Source organism: Malus domestica, chromosome 15 (assembly GCF_042453785.1).
Source record: "Malus domestica chromosome 15, GDT2T_hap1".
Lineage (NCBI taxonomy): Eukaryota > Viridiplantae > Streptophyta > Magnoliopsida > Rosales > Rosaceae > Malus > Malus domestica.
Window position 1 is genome coordinate 669,180 of NC_091675.1, and position 22,185 is coordinate 691,364.

The following is a 22,185-nucleotide window of genomic DNA, read 5'->3' on the forward strand; positions in this document are numbered from 1 at the left end:
CAGAATCGGGAAGAAGGCGAGAGAGGGTGTGGAGTTTTCGGATGGAGAAGCGGAGGCCGTAGCGTTACGATTAAAACAACGCAGACCGAGACTTTATTAGGGTTTTCATACTTTCGTCTTGCCGGTTTTGCCCTTTTATTTGGATCTGGACTCGCAATTCTGCCCTTGATAGGGCTGGACTTGAAAAAATGGGCCTAATAGACTCATAAACTGATGGGCCTCAAAAAACAACTATTGGACCAAGCCCACTTACATGACAACTTCTTGGGCCGAAGGCGCAGGTTAGTGCTGGACGCTGCCGTTTTAGGTCTCTCCTACTTCCTGATTCAGTTGAGGTGACGAATTTCACTTCCACCAGATCAATTTCTCAGTCTCTTCGCTCTGCGACCACCATGTCGTCGGAGAGTGTTCCGCCGCTCGTCGCCACCCAGCTCAACTACCTCCTCACTCACTTCCCTCTCGTCGTCAAGGTAATGCCCTCGTAAACCCAACGTCTTCGCTTCATTTCCAATTTTGCAAAGAAAACGGATTCCGGAGAAACTCCAAAATTTCATTTCATTCGTCCCGACGGAAATAGTTCGCTGAGGCATTTTCTCGGAATCCAGACAATCTAGGGTTCTTGGATTTTCATTTGCTGTATAATATGCCGAATTCTCTGAGCCGTCGTACAATCTAGGGTTTTTGTAAAAAGAATTTTTAGGACATTTTACAGGATCGATTTCGCATTGCAGATTGAGAACAAGTGGTCTGGCAGCAAGTACTACCCCGGATTTCTCGACCGGTTCACCTTAGTCATTTCCTACTGTCTAGACGTTATCAAGTGTGAGTGGATTGTTGTAATAAGCAGTTTCATGTAGTACTGATTGTTTTCAATTGCTAAGAGTATGGGTTTTGATTTGCTGTAGGGGATGTTATATTTGATTCGGAGTCTCCATTCTCTGCACCGGATGTTATATTCGGACCTGATGATGAGAGATTTCAGCAGTTTCTTGTATCGCCCGATGAGGGAGAAGGGGACTCAAAATTTCACATGAAGTGTTTGAGTGATTGGAATAGCAGAGACCCTACACAGCTAATGCTTCTCATTCAAGAACTAAGGTGATGGATTTTTCGATTATACATTTTCTTTATAGTTTTGTGTTTCTTTTAGGAATAATGTAGCTAACGACTCCCTTGGTTGTCGATGAAATACGTGTGTTCCAATTTAAAGGGATCAGTACATGTCCTACCAGAAGAAGCGCGTTGCAGAAGTTGATGATGACAGGTTGAAGTTTGAAATTAGCACAATTGTTGCTCGTGAGGTATGCTTCAAACAACCGTGAGAAATTTGAATGAAAAACACTATGTATATTACTAGATTTCTGTTTGGGTGTGAGGGATGCACTAGGAGGAACATTTTCATCAGTATCTAGTTTAATTATGACATTATGAAAAACACTTGTTATGTTTTGCTTCAGGGCATTGAGATGCAGATGAGTTCCGGAGTTGACAAGGTATTAACGATTGAGCAAAAAACATGTTTGACTGTTGTTATTGATTCTATGGAATACCAGTGTTCACTAGAACTTGCCTGTGTAGCTTCTGATTATAAATGTGGTCCTTATGCCTCTGAATTTTAGCGTAGCCAGAGGAGGTCAAATTTGCAGTTCCTCTATTAGACATGAACATAAATAAGATGGTGCCTGCATACCCCTGGAGACATCAACAAAAGATATACTTGCAGGTTGATAATCTCTTTTTCTCTGTCTTCCCCCACCCCCAAGTTTGAACCCATTTTTCCCTAATTTTTACCTTTCTTCCCGGACATTGTATTCAATGATGTGAATTCTGGGTAGTGCAGGTTATATATCCTGTTGAGAAAAAATATGTTTCCACTCCTTCAGCACCTCGATTGAAACTAGTGTCTACCTCAGAGTTGAAGACTCTATTTTCCATTGATGAAGTCAAACTTCGTCCGTGGTTGAATGGGATGTATGTCAGTTATATGTTCTGTCCTATAAATTAGAAATGCTTAAGTCATCTATACTTTACTAGTATTGGTTCATTATGGATTTCAGTTTCAATTTTTTTTTCTTACTCTCGAAAGGTGCATGGCTGAATACCTTCCGCATCTTGAAGAATCTCTTGAGAAGCAGGTCAGCTGCATTTGAGTTTATATTTTGGCAGTTTTAAGTACAAAATATTTCATATTTGTAAGTATATTTTGCCTTGTTATTCAGGTTTTGGAGGCAGTCTCCTTGGTTGATGTTAGGAGGCGCTTTATTGAGGCATTAGCTCTGCAGTTTGGAAGACCAGTGGAAGCTGATTCGGTAGGCATCCTAGGCATGTAATGCTCTCTGCAAAGTTCTTGAAACTTTAATACTAATTGTTCATGTCTAATTGGGCAGGTCTTATGCAGAAAGGCAACATTCCTTACTGCTTCTGGAGTTTTCACTTTTCTGGTATATATGATCATCACTGTATCATCTTTGTATTGAATATTCCTTTAAGCTAAAGCATGTGCTCGACCATTGATTAAGAACTCGCTTAATCTATACAATTTTGTTTCTACCTTTCTTATAAGCATTTGGCTTATCTAGCAGTAATTCACGTGGATTCAGTGTCGTTTAATGTTGTGAATAGCAAGAGTTTTTCCAATCTACTATGTTATTGTGCGTTATCTGGTGGTACTTTTGTTCTATTTTCAATTGTTTTATCTCTACAGTTGGTACTGTACTCTCGTTAATCTTCCCTTTTCAAGTGACCAAGCTTCTGATTGTCTTGCTTTGTATAGGTTCATGTTTCGATTTCAACTCAGTTTCCAAAGCAAAAGCCGGCTTTGATGCTTCAAAGTTCACAGGCAAGGATAATTATACAAATTTATGAATTAATGATTACAGCAATACTAAACCGTATATATATATATATATATATAGCTAGTTAATCACGTATATCAGCTGCTGTACATGTGCAGTTTGTTCAATTATTGTTCTTGGTATATATGTTTTCTAGTCAAAACTCATTAATTGATGGGGATATATTTGTGTAATGATGTAGCATTTCAACCTCCAAGGTGTGCCAATCAAGTCGCTTCCTCTAACTGAATTTCCTTGGAGCCCTAGATGGGAAGTACCTCATATGGCCGAGCGAATTTGGTGAGTTCCTTTGTAAATTGTCATCATGCTCATTCACCACTTTTGCGTTTGAGCAATGTCACTGACGGGGATCACTTTTCAGTGAATATTTGACGGACGAGGCTGTGAACTTCAAGAAGCACTGCAACGAGCCTCCACCGCAGCACTAGGGTGTCGTAGATTGCCGCGGTTAATGTTCGGTATCCTTGTCACCTTTACCAATCGAATTGTGTAAATTTTTGTAATGTCTTTGAACTCTTTTGATTCATGGGTATGAGCGTGGATGGAAAAAAGTCACTTGTGTTAGTAACTGGGAAATGGAGCGATGATTATTCTAATCTAGTAATCTTTGCCATCACATATCAAGATCTACTGAATCGGGTATTATTGAATTTGGTTTTGGATCCCAACACATGGATTTTCAGATTCAGAATTATTTTATTTAATTAAAAACATTATTAGTATTTGTCCGATTGTCAATGCCTAGTGACAATAATTCAGCCGTTTGAGCAGTTTCTCTAAGGGTGGCGTTATCCGCACTTTTTTTTTTCTCCTTTTATATGTCCTTCAATTTCTGATAGTTGAATACAATTTTCGATCGTCGAATTGAATGTACTAAAGAGATCAATAGTGATTAAAGGAGATCAAATCTAGCACCGGAACGGAATCAAAACAAGTTGCTTGGACTCAACACTCTTTCGAGTATTTTTACAATGCACCATTGCACGCCATGCATCACTTCAGCGGACGTTTAAACCATGCAACGGATTATATATATATATATTTTTTTGGAGAAATATACGATTTAACATCACAATGTATGCAATACATCGATGCATCACACAATTTTCGGGAATTTTCTGGTCCAGCCAAACAGAGTCAATGACAGTAAAAAGGAAATCAACGGACTAAATCTTATGATCAACGGTTAAATTCTAACACTGTTTCCCGCGGGAAACTATCTGGCGGGCGGGTGGGATCCCCGAATTAACGTGCGCACTCATGCCGGCCAGAGCAACACAGAGAAAGAGGAGAGAAAAAGAAGAGAGAGATGGTAGTTTGTTTGTCCGTACTCTCTCTGTCTGGCTGTCACACACACGGCAACCAACATGCCAATTGGCTAAAAAAATATCCCACCGGCTATTATTACCTTCCTAACCACCCTCCCACTCTCTCCTCCCCTTCTCCTTCATAATCTGCCTCTCTCCCTCCTCTCGTCAATCCTCCCACAACCCTAAAAGCGCAGCAGATCTCGCTTCATTTCCGGCACCTCCGTCGCGACAATGAGAGAGATTCTGCACATCCAGGGAGGCCAATGCGGCAACCAGATCGGCTCCAAGTTCTGGGAGGTCATCTGCGACGAGCACGGCGTCGACCCCACGGGAAGGTACCGCGGAGACGCCGGCTCCGATCTCCAGCTCGAGAGGATCAACGTCTACTACAATGAGGCCTCCGGCGGTAGGTACGTCCCCCGCGCCGTACTCATGGATCTTGAGCCCGGTACCATGGACAGCATCCGATCCGGCCCCTTCGGCCAGATCTTCCGCCCTGACAACTTCGTCTTCGGCCAGTCCGGCGCCGGCAACAATTGGGCGAAAGGACACTATACCGAAGGTGCTGAGTTGATCGATTCCGTTCTCGATGTTGTTCGCAAGGAGGCCGAGAATTGTGATTGCCTTCAAGGTAGTTTTTCTTTTAATTTCGACATGAATTATAAAATGAAATGCTTCTGAATTGGATTTGAATTTCTGCTCTATTGAATATATTGATGCTTGATTGATTGTTCAGTTGGTTTCTGTTTTCTGTAGCTCTATGAGTTCGTCGTTAAAGATTGATAATCTGACTTCAAAATGCTTCTGAATCGGAATTGATTTTCTGCGAGATTATAAACATTGATGCTTGAAAATTCAGTTGATTACAGTTTTCATTAGCTAGATGAATGAGTTGTTAATTACATATTTAACATTAACCTAATTACAAAGCTAGGATTGTCAGATCCTTCATCCAAAACTTCAATCTAATTCCAAAATTATAAAGTTGCTCGGTAAACTTGATTACAATTTCAACTACTTGACCGTGGCAGTCAATGCATTTTTTATTCCGCATCCTTGGCAGAGGATCTAAGATAAAACGATTCTAATTTCTAATCTTGTCCTGTACTTTTTGTTTCATTGTTGATCTGACATATTCATCGTCAGCTTCCCAACATTGCCATGTGGGCAACTGTACTGCGTCTCGCAAATATTATTTTTTTTTATAAAAGCAATATTCTTTATACTGAATTAAATTGTTCATTGTGTGATTTAACCGAATTCTCTTTTTAGTGTAAAAATATCGATGTGCTAAAAAAAAATTTTATTATAATTTGTCTTCATTTTCCATTTATATAATTTGTCTTTATAAGGCTGAGTTGCTTGTGGTCCCCCCAGTTTTATGGTCTTCAGTGGATAAACAGATCAAGAAAGTAGTCTTTGATGTTTGATCTGTCTTTTTGCTAATTTACATGTAAATTAGCAAATCTGATTACTTTCTTTGTATTTGATATGATTGTGATTTCCCAACCGTCAATATATCACCACACAGACATTGTGTCGGTTCTTTAAGCAAATTAACTGTTGCAGTAAATCTGAGATGGCAGTAACTTACACAATGGAACATGCTTAATTGTTTGAGGATTACTGATTTGTGCTTACAGTGGAACATTTAGCTTATATTCTAAGATGGCAGTAAGAACTTTTTTCAACCATTTTTAGTTTGGCTTATAGGGCCTTGTATGATTGTATCATTGATTTGTTAGTGTGAGGATGTGTGATTGTATTGGATCCTTGTTCCTGTAAAAACTTGAAACCTCACTTACCCATTTCCATTTTTGTTATCGATATGCTGATTGACATATTCTTTTTTGTACGGGCCAGGTTTTCAGGTGTGCCACTCTCTTGGAGGAGGAACTGGTTCTGGAATGGGAACCCTTCTCATATCAAAGATTAGAGAGGAATACCCTGACAGGATGCTGCTCACGTTCTCTGTTTTCCCTTCACCAAAGGTCTCAGACACCGTTGTGGAACCATACAATGCCACTCTTTCGGTGCACCAGCTGGTTGAGAACGCAGATGAATGCATGGTTCTTGATAACGAAGCACTTTATGACATTTGCTTCAGGACCCTAAAGCTCAGCACCCCAAGCTGTGAGTGACAATCTAATTCTTTGTACAATTATTATAGCACCGGTTCTAATTGTACTTAATTTTATCTCTGGTTTGCAGTTGGTGACCTGAACCATTTGATATCCGCAACCATGAGCGGTGTAACATGCTGCCTAAGGTTCCCTGGACAGTTGAACTCAGACCTCCGGAAGCTGGCCGTGAATCTCATTCCATTTCCACGTCTTCACTTCTTCATGGTCGGGTTTGCCCCTCTCACCTCTCGTGGATCTCAACAGTATATCTCCCTCACTGTGCCGGAGCTGACTCAGCAAATGTGGGATGCCAAGAACATGATGTGCGCCGCTGACCCTCGTCATGGACGTTACCTGACAGCCTCAGCTATGTTCAGGGGGAAGATGAGCACCAAAGAGGTGGACGAACAGATGATCAATGTGCAGAACAAGAACTCGTCCTACTTCGTTGAGTGGATCCCTCACAACGTGAAGTCAAGCGTATGCGATATTCCACCCAGGGGTTTGAAAATGGCATCTACCTTTGTTGGTAACTCTACATCAATCCAGGAGATGTTCAGGAGAGTGAGCGAGCAGTTCACAGCCATGTTCCGGCGCAAGGCCTTTTTGCATTGGTACACCGGTGAAGGCATGGACGAGATGGAGTTCACCGAAGCAGAGAGCAACATGAATGATTTGGTTGCGGAGTACCAGCAATACCAAGATGCAACCGTGGAGGATGAGGGCGAGTACGAGGAGGAAGGTGCCGAAGAGAATTACGAGGAATAGAACATGCCGGCAATCACAAATCAGGACGGGAAGAAACAGATGTTTGACATGGAAGGGGTGTCCTTTATTACTTGCTTGTCTACTTAAATGGTAAAATCTGTGTTTTTGGTTTTATCATTTTTTTGTCTTTGCTTGTGGATTGTTGTCTCGGCTAATCACGCAAGATCATCACCTTGCTGGATTAAGTTACTGTTACTATATCATCTTGTAAGACGATATTGTGTGATTGTTCTTTTCCAAGTACGGAATAAAATTGTCATTTTTGCATTAGCTGCCAATCGTTGATTATTTTTTTCCAAATTGCATTAAGGTTGGGATGCAACCATGGAAGTTCATAGATTTTTTGCAACGCCGAAATTCAATTTTGATCACACTTTTTTTCGGATTGCATTAAGGTTGGGATTCAAACTCAATATTCGCTCCACTTTGACGAGACACAGAGATTGATAGAGAGATAGAAATGGGCATAATTATTTTCTTTAAGATTGATAGGTGATTTGTATAAAATGGTAAAACCTCAAACAAGTAAATTTGGGTTGAAAAACTCTTAGCAGTTGGGGAATAAAAATTGTGAAACTCAAAAACCTATTTGGTACTCTACTTGAATATAACTTTTCAAACTCAAAAACAATTTTTAAATTTTAAACTTTAAAAATTTATTTGGTATAACTATTTTAAAAAATTGAATTCAAAACTTACTAAAAACTATAATCTATTTTCTAAAAACACAAAAAATAACTTTTTAAAAAATTTAAACTTAAAGTCTCTCATTTCTTTTCTCTCTCACTTCACTCTCCCTCTTCACTCTTATTTCTTTTTTCTTCTTTCTCTCTCCACCTTTTTTTTCTGCTTCAATCCGTTCTTTTCTTTCTCTCAGTTCTTTCTCTCCCCCCTCTTCATTTTCTAAAGTTTTTGAATTAAAAAAAAATTATTTTCAAGAAAAATTCTTAAAAAATATTTTAAGAAATACAAAAAATTTCAAATAGAATATAAAAGAAACCCTAATTAACCAATGGAATTTCAGATTTTATCCCAAACCGAACGAATTTCAGATTATGCCAGTGGAATTTCAAGATAATAAAAACAAAATTCACGAAAATCTAGATGGTATTATAAAAGAAAACAATTAAAAAAACCAAAGAAAAGGAGAAAAGAAGAGAGAAAGGAATGAAAACACAGATGATTTAGATGCATCAGAGTCATGGAAGTATGAGGTGCAACATCGCCTGCACAAATAAAATTGCAAGCTTCTCGTACCAATTAATAATTCTCGTCACTTGCATCAATATTTAATTCTATCTTGATTTACAAAATTATACACACAATTATATAAAAGAGAGAGATTATAATAGTATTTGACTCTGCATCTTTCCCAGCAGAGGAGGAGGAGGAGGCAGCTGAGGCCTTCTGATCTCGGAGAATAACTATTGCTTATATAGGAACACAAGTAGGGTTTCATTCGGGTGCGAGTGTACTCTTCGTCATCTACGGCCGAGATTCTCTTGCCAACTTAGAATTCCCATTGGGCCATCTTCTTTTTGGGCCATTTTTCTCTGTAACGGCCCAGACTTAAGGCCTGCTCCATGTTGTTACTATATGAGATAACCTATTAAGGAAAACTAACGAAAATTCTAAAAAAAACCTCATTTTTAATGAAAATTTCTTTTTAAAGATATAGTGAATAGTATCAGGAAAAAGTATAAATGTGGTTTTTCATTAAAAGTGAACAGTATTATGAGTGTTTTGTTAAAACTTCCTAACTATTATTCTTCGACGTATGACATGATCGTGTAGTACTATCAGTGCATACTTTTTAACTCATTAAAAACTCTATTATGCTCTGGTGTATAATATATATTAGATGAATGAAGCATTACTTGTGCAACTAAGGACTCAATGGCTGCGAATTTTCAATATGTAGTTTACACTGGTGCATACTTAACCAATTGAAATGCAAGTCATCTCATTTTATTTGTTTGTTAAGATTAGCATCGGCTTGGTAAACTTTAACACTACGTGATTGATAAAGAGATTTATAGCTCAAGTGGTTAAAATTTATAGGTATACAACACTAATGCAGTAAAATGCTTATTATACACGAGCACAAGGAATAAAAAAGGGCTCAAAATTACATGCACCTTGTTTCGTGTTCTGCTAGACGAACTTCCCTCAATCAAAACATAGAGACTTACGCATTTTTTGTTACAAACAAAAATAGTTATCGACAATACATCAATCAAACACCAACACAAATGTAAATCCTAAAGACCAAAATTTCATTACGAGCTTCTCTTGTTTTATAATATGGAATTATAGGTAACCAAATATCCACAATATACTATTATTTATGCTAAAACCGTGACTAAAAACTGTCACCTTAATAATTGCTAAAACCTCACCAAACCTTTGGTTTGGATAAAAATTACACCCCAAATAAAGTAATAAAATTATTGGGGGTAAAAAATGAAAAACACCATGAGCCAAAGCCCAGGTCATCTGGAGTGGAAGCGAGGTTTCTTGACCCTGCAGATTTCGAGTCTCTTCTGCCTTGCCTCGGCTGCCCTTTTTCTAATCATATTTTTGTTAACCAAGCTAAGATCAAACGGCTGCGAGGAGTTCAACACGTTTGCATCCCTAAAACAAAGGTTAATGTGACCGCCGTGTGGGCCCGCATTGATCTCTCTTCTTTGAGTCTTAGCCGTCTGATCCATGATCAGCTGCTGCAGTTGACGTTGATAAAGAATCACACCAGGAGGATGAATTTGCATTGGCATTTGCACCTGATGAGGATGTTGGTAAGGCTCTTGTCTTGGGGCCGGAGGAGCCGAAGTTACGTAAGTCGAAGTTACAAATGTGAGTTGGGTCGGTTGGCTTAATTGCGCGGCTGGTTTCGAACTTGGATCCGTATCCACATGGGGATCCTGTTCCTGTTTATGGCTAAATTTCGTTAGCTGTTTAAAAAATAAAAAAGGGTAAGAAAAATAAAACAGAAAAAAATATTTTTTAAGGGAAACAAAAAGAATGCAGGATAAATTAGCAAAAAAGAAACAAAAATATACCTCCTCTTTCCTTGATTTAAACTCCAAATTAAGACCATTCATCTTCTCAAATAGACGCTTCACGTCCTCAAGCTCCTGCTCAAATTATCAAAAAGCGAAATTACATAAATAAATTGAAAAAGAAAAAGGATAATCTGGCTAAATTTGAGAAAAAGATAGAGAACTTGCTGCAAAAGAACCAAAAACAAAAAAAATAAGAAAATACTCACTTGATATCGCCATTTTTCCTTCGAAGTCAATTCGTCCACAATAGTAATCCAGTCCTCTCTCTTCTGCAGAAACAAAATATATCAGAAAAAACAGTAAATAATAGTAAATAAATTAAAATATTTAGTCCGTAAATTGAAAGAAAAAGAAGGAGATAGAACCCAGTTGTCAGAATTGCCAGATAATCAAAACCCAGATCAGAGAAACAAAGAAATACCCTTTTTTGACTAAAGAGTTTACTACTCAAGTCGTCAGGCTGCTTCTCGTCAGATTCACTGGGCTCGAAGCACAGCGGCGTATCAGGGCTGGAAGTTTCCTTCTTGACTGCATTAGGGACGGGGGGCGGCGGCGGAGCCTTGGCCGCCGAAGGCCAGCGAGCCAGAGAAGCCCAGAGTTGCAGTGAACAAAAAAAATCAGGTCCAATCAGACGACGCAGAGTGGAAGCGCATCCGTCGTTCTTCAGGGCGAGTACAGATCTCTTTCCCTTGCATCCCCAGATGAGCTCGAGTGGAATTGGAAGCGGAGTCTCCAATTCGGAGATCATGTGAGGAAGATGAATCAGGATATTCGCCACCTCTATCTCGCCGTCGCTGGCGTTCGGAAAACGGGGGAAGAAGAGGAGCCTTTGTTCCATTGTTAGTGTTTCTCTCTGTTCCATTGCCTTTCACTTTCTCTCTCTACAATCGAAGATTTTGCAGCAATACTGCAGGCTTTCTGGCCAAAAGCACGTATATATATGCGCAGGAAGCAGGGCGGACGACGGCGGCTGCGGAGGCGTTGAAGGAAGCGAGAGAATTGGAAGAGAGAATTGACAGAGAAAGCAGAGAGAGTGAGTTGCTTGGAGGACGGGTATTTTTTCTGTGTTTTATATAGAACGCGAGAGAAAATAATCCTTGAGGAGGTAGGAGAGAGCGACACGTGTTGAGTAGAAGGAGACTGAGGCCGATCCCCTAGGGTTTATGGTCTTTGTAATTTTTTATTATTTTTTAATGAGAACGTGTGAAGCACTGGAGTGAGGACTGAGGAGAGAGAGAGAGAGAGTTTTCCTTTATCCTTTTGGTTTTTCTTACTTTCTGTTTTCCTGGTTAGTTATTTTGCTAGGAAGGAATATGCAAGAAAATTCCTAGTCAATTAAGGGTAGAATGTCTCGTAATCCCCGGTTGGACTACGTGTCGTGCGGCCACATGGACAGGATCTTTTTGTAATTTTGCATGAATAACATTCAGCTACTCAAATAATGAGTAGGAATTTTTGCTTAAAATTGTTCGTTCTCAATTTATAGAATTTCGTATTTAAAATTAGATTTGTTTATATAATCAACTTTGCAAAAATTAATTAAAACTAAGATCAACTACCACATAGTAGCTCAGTAGTTGGAAACGAATTTTAAGCTCGTATTCCACACGACACATCTTGGATTCGATTCCTAGCTCGTGTGAATCACACAAGAGTGGCATGGTACTGATGAATCAAATGATGGTGACCAGAAGAAGGTTGAAATGCCTCTGTAAATCTTCCTATATAGATGGACTGGAATGGTAAAGCCACCAACTGGTTTTAGTCATCTATTTTAAGCATTATAAACCGTCTTTGAATTTGCTACAATAGATTGTCAGTAGAAAATGTTCTCCAATTGCGGACGAAAAGTTAAACTCCAAACCAATTTTGTTCACCTTCCTTCATGCATTGCGTCCTCACTACGATGAAAAGTTGATTACATCCAAATGCGGAATAATAGGCTATCAGCCCAAGGTTGTCATTGGTTTATCCAAATGCCGAATAATAGGCTAACATCCAATTTTGTTATATTTCTACTGGCCACCATAAAGTCGTCATCAGAGTCGTCATTCGAGCTGCTATATTCAGTCTTCTGCTTCTTGGACAGCTTTGATGCGTCTTTGGAGACCAGTGTTGGCGGCTTTTTATTTGAAACTGCTATTGGTGATGGTGTGTTCTTCTTAACAGTAACTGACTTTGTGCTCGTCTTTACAGAAGATTTCATTGGAGAATTGAGCTTTTGCAGCTGACTTTTCTTCTGCTTCTTCTCAAACACTTTCTCTGCCTCTTGTTTGGGTAGCAAACCATGCTCCATCATCTTGAATTCACATTGAAAATTTGAAATCCATGCTTTTACAGAAGCAATCTAGGTATAATTATACTTGGTCGGTTTCTAGTTTCTATTTCTGGAGTTGTAGCACTGCGAATAATCAAAAGGGTGAGTGGACAAGACTCCCACCATTGCAGGATTTGGGAGGATTGAAACATTCTTGCTCTTACCCCCAGTTTGGGGAGAAGTTGCTCAAGGGCTTCACATTAGTAAATGGGAAGGAAATGAAGGAGGAGAGCCCTATTTATAGGCAAGAGAGGATAGGGTGGATGGTTAGGCTCATTCTACATGACCTAATGGCCAAGCTTTTCCATTACGAATCCGTCCTTTCAAGTTGCAAACAACCAATCTAAATCATTCGTAACCTATAGGTTGCGGATTAAAAGGGAATCTTCTTCATTGCTTGTCCACTAAGCCGTCTAAGTACACTAGCTGTCATTTCATGATTGCTTCCATTAGCTATTCGTGATTGTGTCTAGTCCACTAGCTGTTCATTAACCTTTCATGATTGTTTCCATTAGCCATGAATGATTGATTGTTGTCTGGCTCCTATAAAGAGCACTTGTAAATCATTTGTAAGATAACTGAATATACATTCATACTAACCTTAATTTGGTATCAAGAACAACAAAGCTCCATCGAGCATTTTTTTTTTCGATCCTCATGTTTGAATCCACCAACTCACTCCCCTTGCCCACCCCTGTCACCATTAACGCTGCTGCTCAGTTACCTCTAAAACTCACACCCACCAACTTTCCTTCCTGACGAGCTCAATTCAATGCCCTGCTTCTTGGATATGACCTGTTAGGTTACATTGATGGATCAAAACCATGTCTTGCTGCCTCCGCTGCCGTGTCCTACACATTCTGGATTCGTCAAGATCAGCTCATACTCAAGGGCATAGTGCAAAACGTTGCCCTCAACTTTCTTCCGCTCCACTACGGTCAACCACACCATTATCCGCTCCTCAACATCATCTCCTTGGCTGCTCGACTCGGGTGCCTCTCACCATGTCACCTCTGACTCTAGGAACATCTCGGACTCCATTACCTATGATGGTCCTGATTATATTATTATTGGTAATGGAACAGGTTTGAGTATTACATGTTGGTTCCACATCACTCTCTTCTTCCTCTACCACCCCATTTCACTTAAATGATGTCCTGTGTGTTCCTTCCATTTCTTGTAATATTATTTTCATTGCCAAATCTACTAGACAAAATGCAACCTCTATTGAATTTTTTCCTGATTTCTTTCTTGTCAAGGATCTCAACACGGGAGCGGCACTTCTTCGAGGCCCGAATAAGGACGATACATATGAGTGGCCGTGCTTGATGCCTCAAAAACAAGTTATGAGCAGTGTGATGGACTTCTCCAATGTGTGGCATCGTCGGCTCGGTCACCCCAACCATCGAACCTTTCTTCAAATCCAACGTACCTCCTCCATTCCTATGTCTTCAACTCATTCTGTTTGCACTTCTTGTCATTGCAATAAAAGCCACAAGCTCCCGTTTGGTCATTCTACGCTTGTTAGTAAGCGTCCCCTTGAACTAATTTATAGTGATGTATAGGGTCCTGCTCCCTATTTATCTACTGATGGTTTTTTATACTATGTTATGTTTGTAGATCATTTCACAAAATATATTTGGTTTTATCCCATGAAACACAAATCTGATGTTTTCTCAATCTTCACAACCTTTAAGGGCCCGTTTGTTTGACAGGATTAAGAAGAACTGGACTGGACTAGACTATAGTCCTTTGTTTGGTGTGCACTAGGATTAGCTTTAATGAGCTTAGCAAGGATTCGCTCGGATTAAAGACCTCCTTAGCCGTTCTTAACGAGGATCCCCAATTTTGGGCGGACTCGTAAGCCAGAGAAAACACGAGAGATTTTATGCGTCTTCCCTTATCGTCATCATCTCTACGTCTTCCCTCATCATTGTCCTTCCCGTGCTCCCTCATCGTCGTCATCCTCACCCTCATCGCTGCGTCTTTGCTCATCTGCATCTGCTCGCCCTCATCTGCCTCAAGTTGTCTGGTAAGCTTCGAATCTTTGATTTATTTCGTCGATTTGTGTGGATTAGTTTGTGATATTAACTGAGCTTTATTTGATTTTGTTGTTTTGGGTTTGAGAAATTTTCAATCATAGACCTCTGCACTTGAACAAATTAGGGTTTTGATATTTATGTGAAATTGAGATTAGAATTTTGGGTTTTCATAAGATGAGATGGAACTTGGGAATTTAGGATGTCAAAGTTGTCAAACTTGGAAGTCCTACCCACATGCTGTTTTCGATTTTTAAAATTTGGGGTTTCAACAATGGGAGTACTCTGTGTGTGTGTGTGTGTGTGTCTGTGCGTGCGTGTGTGTGTTTTTGTGTACTATGTGTGTGTGTGTGTGTACTCTGTGTGTGTGTGTGTCTGTGTGTGTGTAATCTTGTGTGTGTGTGTCTGTGTGTGTGTGTGTGAAATTGTAAAGTTTTTGTAGAAGACACGTAGATAATGGAAACACCTTGTGTGTGTGTGTGTGTGTGTTTTTTTTTTTTTTTTTATCTCATAAACCCATTTGCCGCAGTTTCAGTTTTTCAGGTCTGTTGGAGTTTTGAAGCAGGACCTTGAAAAACAGTGGTGTACAACCCGAATCTTTTGATTACGACTTGGAGAAACGGATTGTGCCCACTTATGATTTCTTGAAGAGAATGGTTTATGAGATAAAAATGGCAATCAATGTTTTTGGAAGGGCTCGTGGATCTTGGTGGAAGGCTATGCCAAGAAGGTGACGCCAAACATTCAAATTTTGAGAGAATTAGGTATGCCTTACACTGCATTTCTCTATTGCTTGCTTGTTATCCCTACGTTTTTATGCTAAAGCTTAAAAAGCTTGAGGTTAAGCAAATGGGTGTTAATCTGCAGAAATCAACTTCGCTAACAGCAATATTCGCATTGTTTGGTAGCAATAGGTCTATAGAAATCAAAGTTGCCAAGTTTACAAAACGTGGGGTTGGTTTGGCGATAATGTTCTCTCTACTTTTAAGCTGTACCCACATTGTATGTTTATGTCGAAGAAGAAACAAATGCTAGCAATGGAGTTTTTAGCGAACAAGATTGGATGGCCTAAAAAAACTATTGCAAAAAATCCAATGGCTCTTGGTTTCAATTCCAATAAGAGATTGGTTCCAAGGTTTTCAGTTGTTAAAGTTTTGTTGTTGAAATGATTGATAAGGGGGTTTGAAAATGTGAGTTTGGGTTTTGTGCTGGTGCCATCAGAGAAGTGCTTCTTGGAGAGGTTTATGGCTTATAACTTAGCTTTGCACTATAAAGTATTTTGGCTAATGTTAACTAGGATTTTGTAAATTATGGAGATCTACTTTGGAATGTTATACTATAGTTCACTAGCATTTTGTAAAATATCCTGGATGAAAGTTTAGTGAATGATGTTTTAAGAGTCAATCAATGGCAAAGATTGACTTGTCACAAGTATCTTCTTATGTACTTGTATTTGTTGAAGTTGCATGTATTGGGCACTATTCTTTTTCTTCTTTTGGGTGATAGAGTTTAAACCAAGCCACATTTGCAAATTAAACTCAACTATTTATAAATAGTATGTCCCAACTATACTATGTTCCAATTCTAGTAGCAGGTAATAGAAACAAAACAATTGTCCTCTTTTTTTTAAGATTCATAATATACATGGCAAAAATATGCTCCAATTAACCCATATCATGAGATTTGTAGCATTACTTTATTACACAATGGCAAAAATTTGTAGTCCTAGTCTAGCAAACACAAATCTGGTGAACAGTACTGTTTTTATTATCATGCTTCTTAGTCCGACACTGCACCAAACGTTTCACTAAGTTAGTCCAGCTCAGTCTAGTCTAAACCAGTCCAGCTTAATCCCTGCAGCTAGTCCAGTACGAGACGGTCTGGTGCAATAAACACTCTAAAGCTCTTATAGAAAACTACTTCCACACCAAAATAATCACCTTTTACTCTGATGGAGGGGGATAATATGTTAAACTCAAGCATTTTCTTTCCACAAATGGCATCACTCACCTCACCACTCCTCCACACTCCCGAACACAATGGTGTTACTGAACGCCGCCACCGCCATGTTGTCGAAACAAGGTTAACACTTCTCCACCAAGCATCCTTACCCCTGACTTATTGGTCATATGCTTTCAAAACCGATGTGTATCTTATTAATAGGATGCCCACTCATGTTCTCAATAATATCTCTCCATACAAAGCTCTCATTGGTGATCTTCCTAACAACATTACGCTTCGTGTGTTTGGTTGCTTATGTTTCCCTTGATTAAGACCCTACAATTCTAACAAGCTTCTTCCTCGATCTCGTCCATGTCTCTTTCTTGGTTACTCCATGTCTCTTTCAGAGGTCTCAGAGTTGTCTCACCCCTGCACCATCACCATATGCGACTACTCACCTCTCATCTCCACATCTATCACTCCCTTACTCCCACCACCAAATAATTTCAACCATCACCCCATGACCACCCGAGCCAAAAACAATATCTTTAAACCTAAACAACTTTGCACTGCCACCAAACACCCATTTCCTTCTCCCATTGAACCAATATGTGTTTCTCAGGCTATCAAAGATCCTCTTTGGCGTGCAGCCATGTTCGACGAGTTCAATGCGTTAATCCGCAATGGCACTTGGGAGCTTGTTCCTCCTAAACCTTCACAGAATCTTATCGGGTGCAAATGGGTCTTCCGCATCAAAATACATTATGATGGCAACATTGATAGGTACAAAGCACGCCTTGTTCCTAAAGGCTTTCACCAACGTCCTGGCGTGGATTTCTTAGACACCTTCAGTCTAGTTGTCAAACCCACCACCATCCGTATTGTTCTTCATTTGGCTCTCACTCATGGTTGGCCTCTTCGTTAATTAGACATGAACAATGCTTTTTTGCATGGATCACTCTCTGAGGATGTTTACATGGTGCAACCCCCCGGGTTCAGTGAATCTACTGTTCCAACACATGTCTGGAAACTCCGCAAAGCTTTATATGGCCTAAAGCAGGCACCCCGATCATGGTACAAGGAATTGAGCGCCTTTTTGCTCAATCAAGGATTTGTCAATGCCATCTCAGATACCTCTCTTTATTTTTCATCAAGATAATGATGTGATCTTCCTTCTAGTTTATGTTGATCTTGTTCTTAGAGGAACTAATACCAGGCTCCTCTCTATGTTTATTCAAGCCTTGGCAAATCGTTTTTCTGTCAAAGGTTTGGGGAACCTTCATTATTTCCTTGGGGTTGAAGTGATACCCACCACCACGGATTTGTGTCTTTCTCAACATAAATACATCCATGATCTTCTAGCTAAAGCTAAAATGGATGGTGCTAAGGATGTGACCACGCCAATGGCTACCTCTACTCCTTTGATTCTCTCTGATGGCTATCCTCTCACTGATGTTACTACATTTCGACAACTTGTTGGAGGTTTCCAATACCTCAGTCTCTCTGTGGCTTCTTCAAGTCACATGTTTCTACTCAGGATCAGCTTGCAGACATCCTCACAAAAGCCCTTCCTCGTCCACGCTTCCAATTGTTACGATCCAATGTCGGTGTTTAACGGGACCACCGTCTTGCGGGGGCGTAAAAGGGAATCTTCTTCATTGCTTGTCCACTAAGCCGTCTAAGTCTACCAGCTGTCATTTCATGATTGTTTCCATTAGCTATTCATGATTGTCTAGTCCACTAGCTGTCCATTAACCTTTCATGATTGTTTCCATTAGCCATGAATGATTGATTGTTGTCTAACTCCTATAAAGAGCACAAATTAAACCCTCTTTTGACAATTGTAGTATATGTATAAGTAGAGATCGTTCTAAACCGAGGATTACGAGGGATTGCTAATTGATTCTAAACTGATTTAAAGACATAAAAACAAACTTAAAAACGATATGATAGATTCAAACATATTGCACACATAACTGGAATTCATAATTGGAATTTATCAACTCATATTGCACATATAATCATGGCTTTGAAATCACCCCTAGCCAAGAGGGGTTTAGCCACTCATGTTCACAGCAAAACGAAAGAAAAAGAATTTAAACATTGTAAATATAGAACGAAGTACACCTAAAACGCTCCAATCTTTAAGCTTGAAACGCCAAATTACCTTCTTCTTCCTTACCTTGCTGCGGCACAAATGTCTAAGGATGTGTATGGATATATGGAAGGGTCATGAATGTATTTAGGTTGGATAGAGGCCACGGCTTTGGATGAAAGGTTGCTGGAATTGTGTTTGGGAGAGTTTGGATAGTATGTTGCGGCAAAGAAAGGGGAATAGCTGAATGTGTTTATGATGTAGTGTAGTGTGTGTTGTTCTTCCATTCACTTTCCATTTATAGAAGTTCAAAAGCAAAGAATCACTCAAGTGGCCTTAATAAACAATACAAACAAAGACCAAATGATGCAAAAACAGCTAGTGCACATGCCCTTTTGTCACATGTCTTGCTTTAAACAAAAGGCAATTATTCATCTCTTGCCAATTCAACTCCTTTGCAGTTGTCCATGTGCCTTCAAACTTGATTTTCTGCACTCTTTACTGTGTGTTCCAGCTCACTTCCACATGTACTAGCTGTTAGATAAATTTCACACACATGTTTTGCATCATTTCATCTTGCAAACATCAACTTTCGGCCACTTTACACCTTTTCACACATGCACTATTTCTCCTTGTCCCGTAGGTGAGAACAAAGACAAGGACAGAGAGAAAGCATGATATGAGATACTCTTGCTTTCAACCTTCATGATATGAAATACTTTTGCTCTTGATGAGTTGTTTGCAGAGGTACCCCAAGGGATGAGGAACACTGAGTGACTCGAGAGGCTTCATTGGGAATGCATTCTCGGAGATGAAGAAAAGTTGAGTATGTCTACCTTGCTATGGAGGGTGAATGTTGACATTTATAGGAATTTCTTAATAACCGGTAGATGTACTATTCTTTCACTCTTGTCGGCAACCGTTGGGTGATTGAACAGTAAGATTCACGCGCTTTCTACTTCACCAGAAATCTTCGACAGATTGCCCGTAATTTTCGCAAAGCTGAGTGTGCATATGGCAGGTGCTAACACGTCTGGAAAAGCAGATGCCTCTTCGATATCTGAGATCGGCGCTTCGACAAATTGCCCATGATTTTCGCAAAGCTAAGTGTGCATGTGACAGGTGCTGACACGTCTAGAAAAGTAAGTGCCTCTTCGATTTCTGAGATCGGCTCGTGGTTTCTGAGCAGGCCCAGCTTTTGAGAAAGCAGGCGTCTCTTCGATTTCTGAGCAGGCTCATCTTCTAAGAAAGCAGGCGCCTCTTCGATTTCTGAGCGGGCGCCTCTTCAATTTCTGAAGCTCCGTCGAGTGCTGATTTTTATAGAGGCATGCATTACGTTTCAAAGCATACTTGCATTGCCGCCTGTAGAAACTCCCTTGTTTCACTTCTGAAATCTTGATTTGTCTGACCTCGTCTTTTTCTTCAACACCTTCGGAAATGTCTTGCACATTTGACCGTCGTCTTAACTTGAATGTCGGGGAAGATATTAACATGTCTTCTCCAGAAAACATTTGGCATCCGTCCTTCTTATCCCCCCAATGGTCATCTTACAGTTGGAGAGTCTATGATGATGAACGATACAACTGCTTCGGTGGTGGCCAGAAATCTTCTCACTCCAAGAAACAGTAGGATACTTTCCAAACGGTTCGACGAGTTGGCTGTTCAGGACTTTCTGGCCTTTAACGTCCAATGTGCAGCCTCAGTATCAAACATGGGCCAACGCCTTCTCGCTCGATCTCGTTAGGTTGAGTCTTTGATTGCTGAGATGGTTAGTCTTCGTCAAGAGATTAGAATGCTTAGGCACGAGACTAAAGAGTTGCACATACTCGCAACTAATTACTCAACGAGTATGAAGAGGAAGCTTGACCAGCTGCAGGAGTTTGAAGTTTGGATTCAGAGTGATCATCAAAGGTTTGTAGCGTTACTCTAGAGGCAACTTCTGCCTTCGTCATCTGGCGCTTCACAAGTGTTAAGGCTCCGGAAAATCAAACTCTGATGCTTCATCTTTCTGAAGCTCCGTCGAGTGCTAAGGCATCACCTGACCAATGAAGGACGGATGCCAAATGTTTTTTGGAGAAGACATGTCAATATCTTCCCTGACATTCAAGTTAAGAAGACGGTCAAATGGGCAAGACATTTCCGAATGTGTTGAAGAAAAAGAAGAGGTCAGACAAATCAAGATTTCAGAAGTGAAAGAAGGGAGTTTCTACAGGCGACAATGCAAGTGTGCTTTGAAACGTAATGCATGCCTCTATAAAAATCAGCACTCGACAGAGCTTCAGAAATCGAAGAGGCACCTGCTTTATCAGAAGATGAGCCTGCTCAGAAATCGAAGAAACGCCTGCTTTCTCAAAAGCTGGGTCTGCTCAGAAACCACGGGCCGATCTCAGAAATCGAAGAGGCGCTTGCTTTTCCAGACGTGTCAGCACCTGTCACATGCATTAAAATATAGCTCAAAATAGGCTAACAATTAATTCCTCACCAGAACACGAGACGATAATCAATATATTAAATCAACAAGCTTCACATAAATCAAATCATAAATCCGTAGGCATGCTAATCATTTATGCATTTACTATAAAATCATGTAATTTTAGAAGGGGTCCACTCACAGTACTTAGTTGCCAAAAGCTGCGCCACTAGCAAAGATGGAAACGTCACAATAATTGCCCCTAAGCACATTAAATGGTCCAATAAATCAAACTATATAATAGCAATTGAATTTGGGAAAACAGACATTGGAAACGGATTCAGAACGTTGAATTACCCTAAGAAAGGTCCCGAACAAAAACCCAAAAAGTCAACCCTAAAATCAGCGTTGACCGGGGGTCAATGGTCAAATTAGGTCTATCGGGTTTTAGGCTTGAAATCCGGATTAGGGTTTTAAATGGGTTTTAGAAACCTAGGGTTTTTGGTTAAAAAGGATTAGGATGAAAAATGGTGGTTTGGGCTTAAGCCCAAACACACACACATACACTACAAACACACACACATGCACGGGCTACTCACACACAGCCCATACACATACACACAGGCCCCAAGGCCTTATTAAAGGGCTGGGCTTAGAACCCCTTAACCAAAAACCGGCCCAAGGCCATTCTAAATAAGGCATGTGGCCTTTGGGGTCTTTAAAACAAATAACTAAAATAAAAATCAAACGGGCTGGGGATTTGGGCTAAGGCAAAACGGGCTTAAGGCCCGTGGGATTCTAAACAGCCTGAAAGGCCTGGTTTTGCCGAAGAAGAAGGCCGGAAAACCACCCAACTTTAAACGGCTATAACTTTGTCACTACTCAACGAAATCAAGAGAGAAAAAAACAAAAGTTGTAGCCCTTGAAGAGACGAAGAGAATGGTACCTCACACGACGTCTAACTCGCCGTGGTTTGGCCGGAAAATGCCTCGAAATCTGTCGGACTCGCCGGAAACTGGGTAAGATTCAAATGAGTATAACTTCTTTAAAACTCAACTAAATTGAGTGAAACAAAAAGGAAAGTTGTAGTACTCAGGGAGATGAAGGGATTGATACCTTACACGCCGGCCAACTAGCCGTGGTTTGGCTGGAAATGGCCTCGAAAGGGGCGGTGCTCGCCGGAGCTCGTGTACGGGGCTTCGTGGTTCGACTTTCAAGATGCCAAGACTATGGTTGAGTTCGTAACGACGAGATAAAGATGATGG

The 22,185-nt window shown here is 40.2% G+C and overlaps 3 protein-coding genes across 4 annotated transcripts; 2 read left to right on the top strand and 1 right to left on the bottom strand.

The window, feature by feature from the left end:
• Positions 1-310: 310 nt before the first annotated feature.
• Positions 311-3,523, top strand: LOC103413829 (uncharacterized). The gene is made up of 13 exons (XM_008352271.4): positions 311-470; positions 732-822; positions 906-1,098; positions 1,211-1,301; positions 1,458-1,493; positions 1,625-1,723; positions 1,841-1,971; positions 2,087-2,135; positions 2,220-2,309; positions 2,388-2,441; positions 2,774-2,839; positions 3,037-3,134; positions 3,217-3,523. Exons 1-13 carry the CDS (start codon positions 393-395, stop codon positions 3,281-3,283), a joined length of 1,143 nt encoding a protein of 380 aa, XP_008350493.1. The 5' UTR covers positions 311-392; the 3' UTR covers positions 3,284-3,523.
• A 429-nt stretch (positions 3,524-3,952) lies between these two features.
• On the top strand, positions 3,953-7,326 carry LOC103430391 (tubulin beta-6 chain). The gene is made up of 3 exons (XM_008368526.2): positions 3,953-4,796; positions 6,029-6,298; positions 6,377-7,326. Exons 1-3 carry the CDS (start codon positions 4,397-4,399, stop codon positions 7,054-7,056), a joined length of 1,350 nt encoding a protein of 449 aa, XP_008366748.1. The 5' UTR covers positions 3,953-4,396; the 3' UTR covers positions 7,057-7,326.
• Positions 7,327-9,330: 2,004 nt separating this feature from the next.
• Positions 9,331-11,166, bottom strand: LOC103430392 (uncharacterized). 2 transcript variants are annotated; one of them, XM_008368530.4, is made up of 4 exons: positions 10,540-11,166; positions 10,325-10,387; positions 10,116-10,190; positions 9,331-9,983 (listed from the first exon to the last, which is right to left on the bottom strand). In XM_008368530.4, the coding sequence occupies exons 1-4, from the start codon at positions 10,978-10,980 to the stop codon at positions 9,549-9,551; spliced, it is 1,014 nt and encodes a 337-aa protein (XP_008366752.2). In that variant the 5' UTR covers positions 10,981-11,166; the 3' UTR covers positions 9,331-9,548. The 2 variants fall into 2 exon arrangements, with proteins under 2 accessions (XP_008366752.2, XP_008366749.2); XM_008368527.4 differs by having other exon boundaries at positions 9,331-10,007; positions 10,540-11,162.
• Between the last annotated feature and the right edge of the window lie 11,019 nt (positions 11,167-22,185).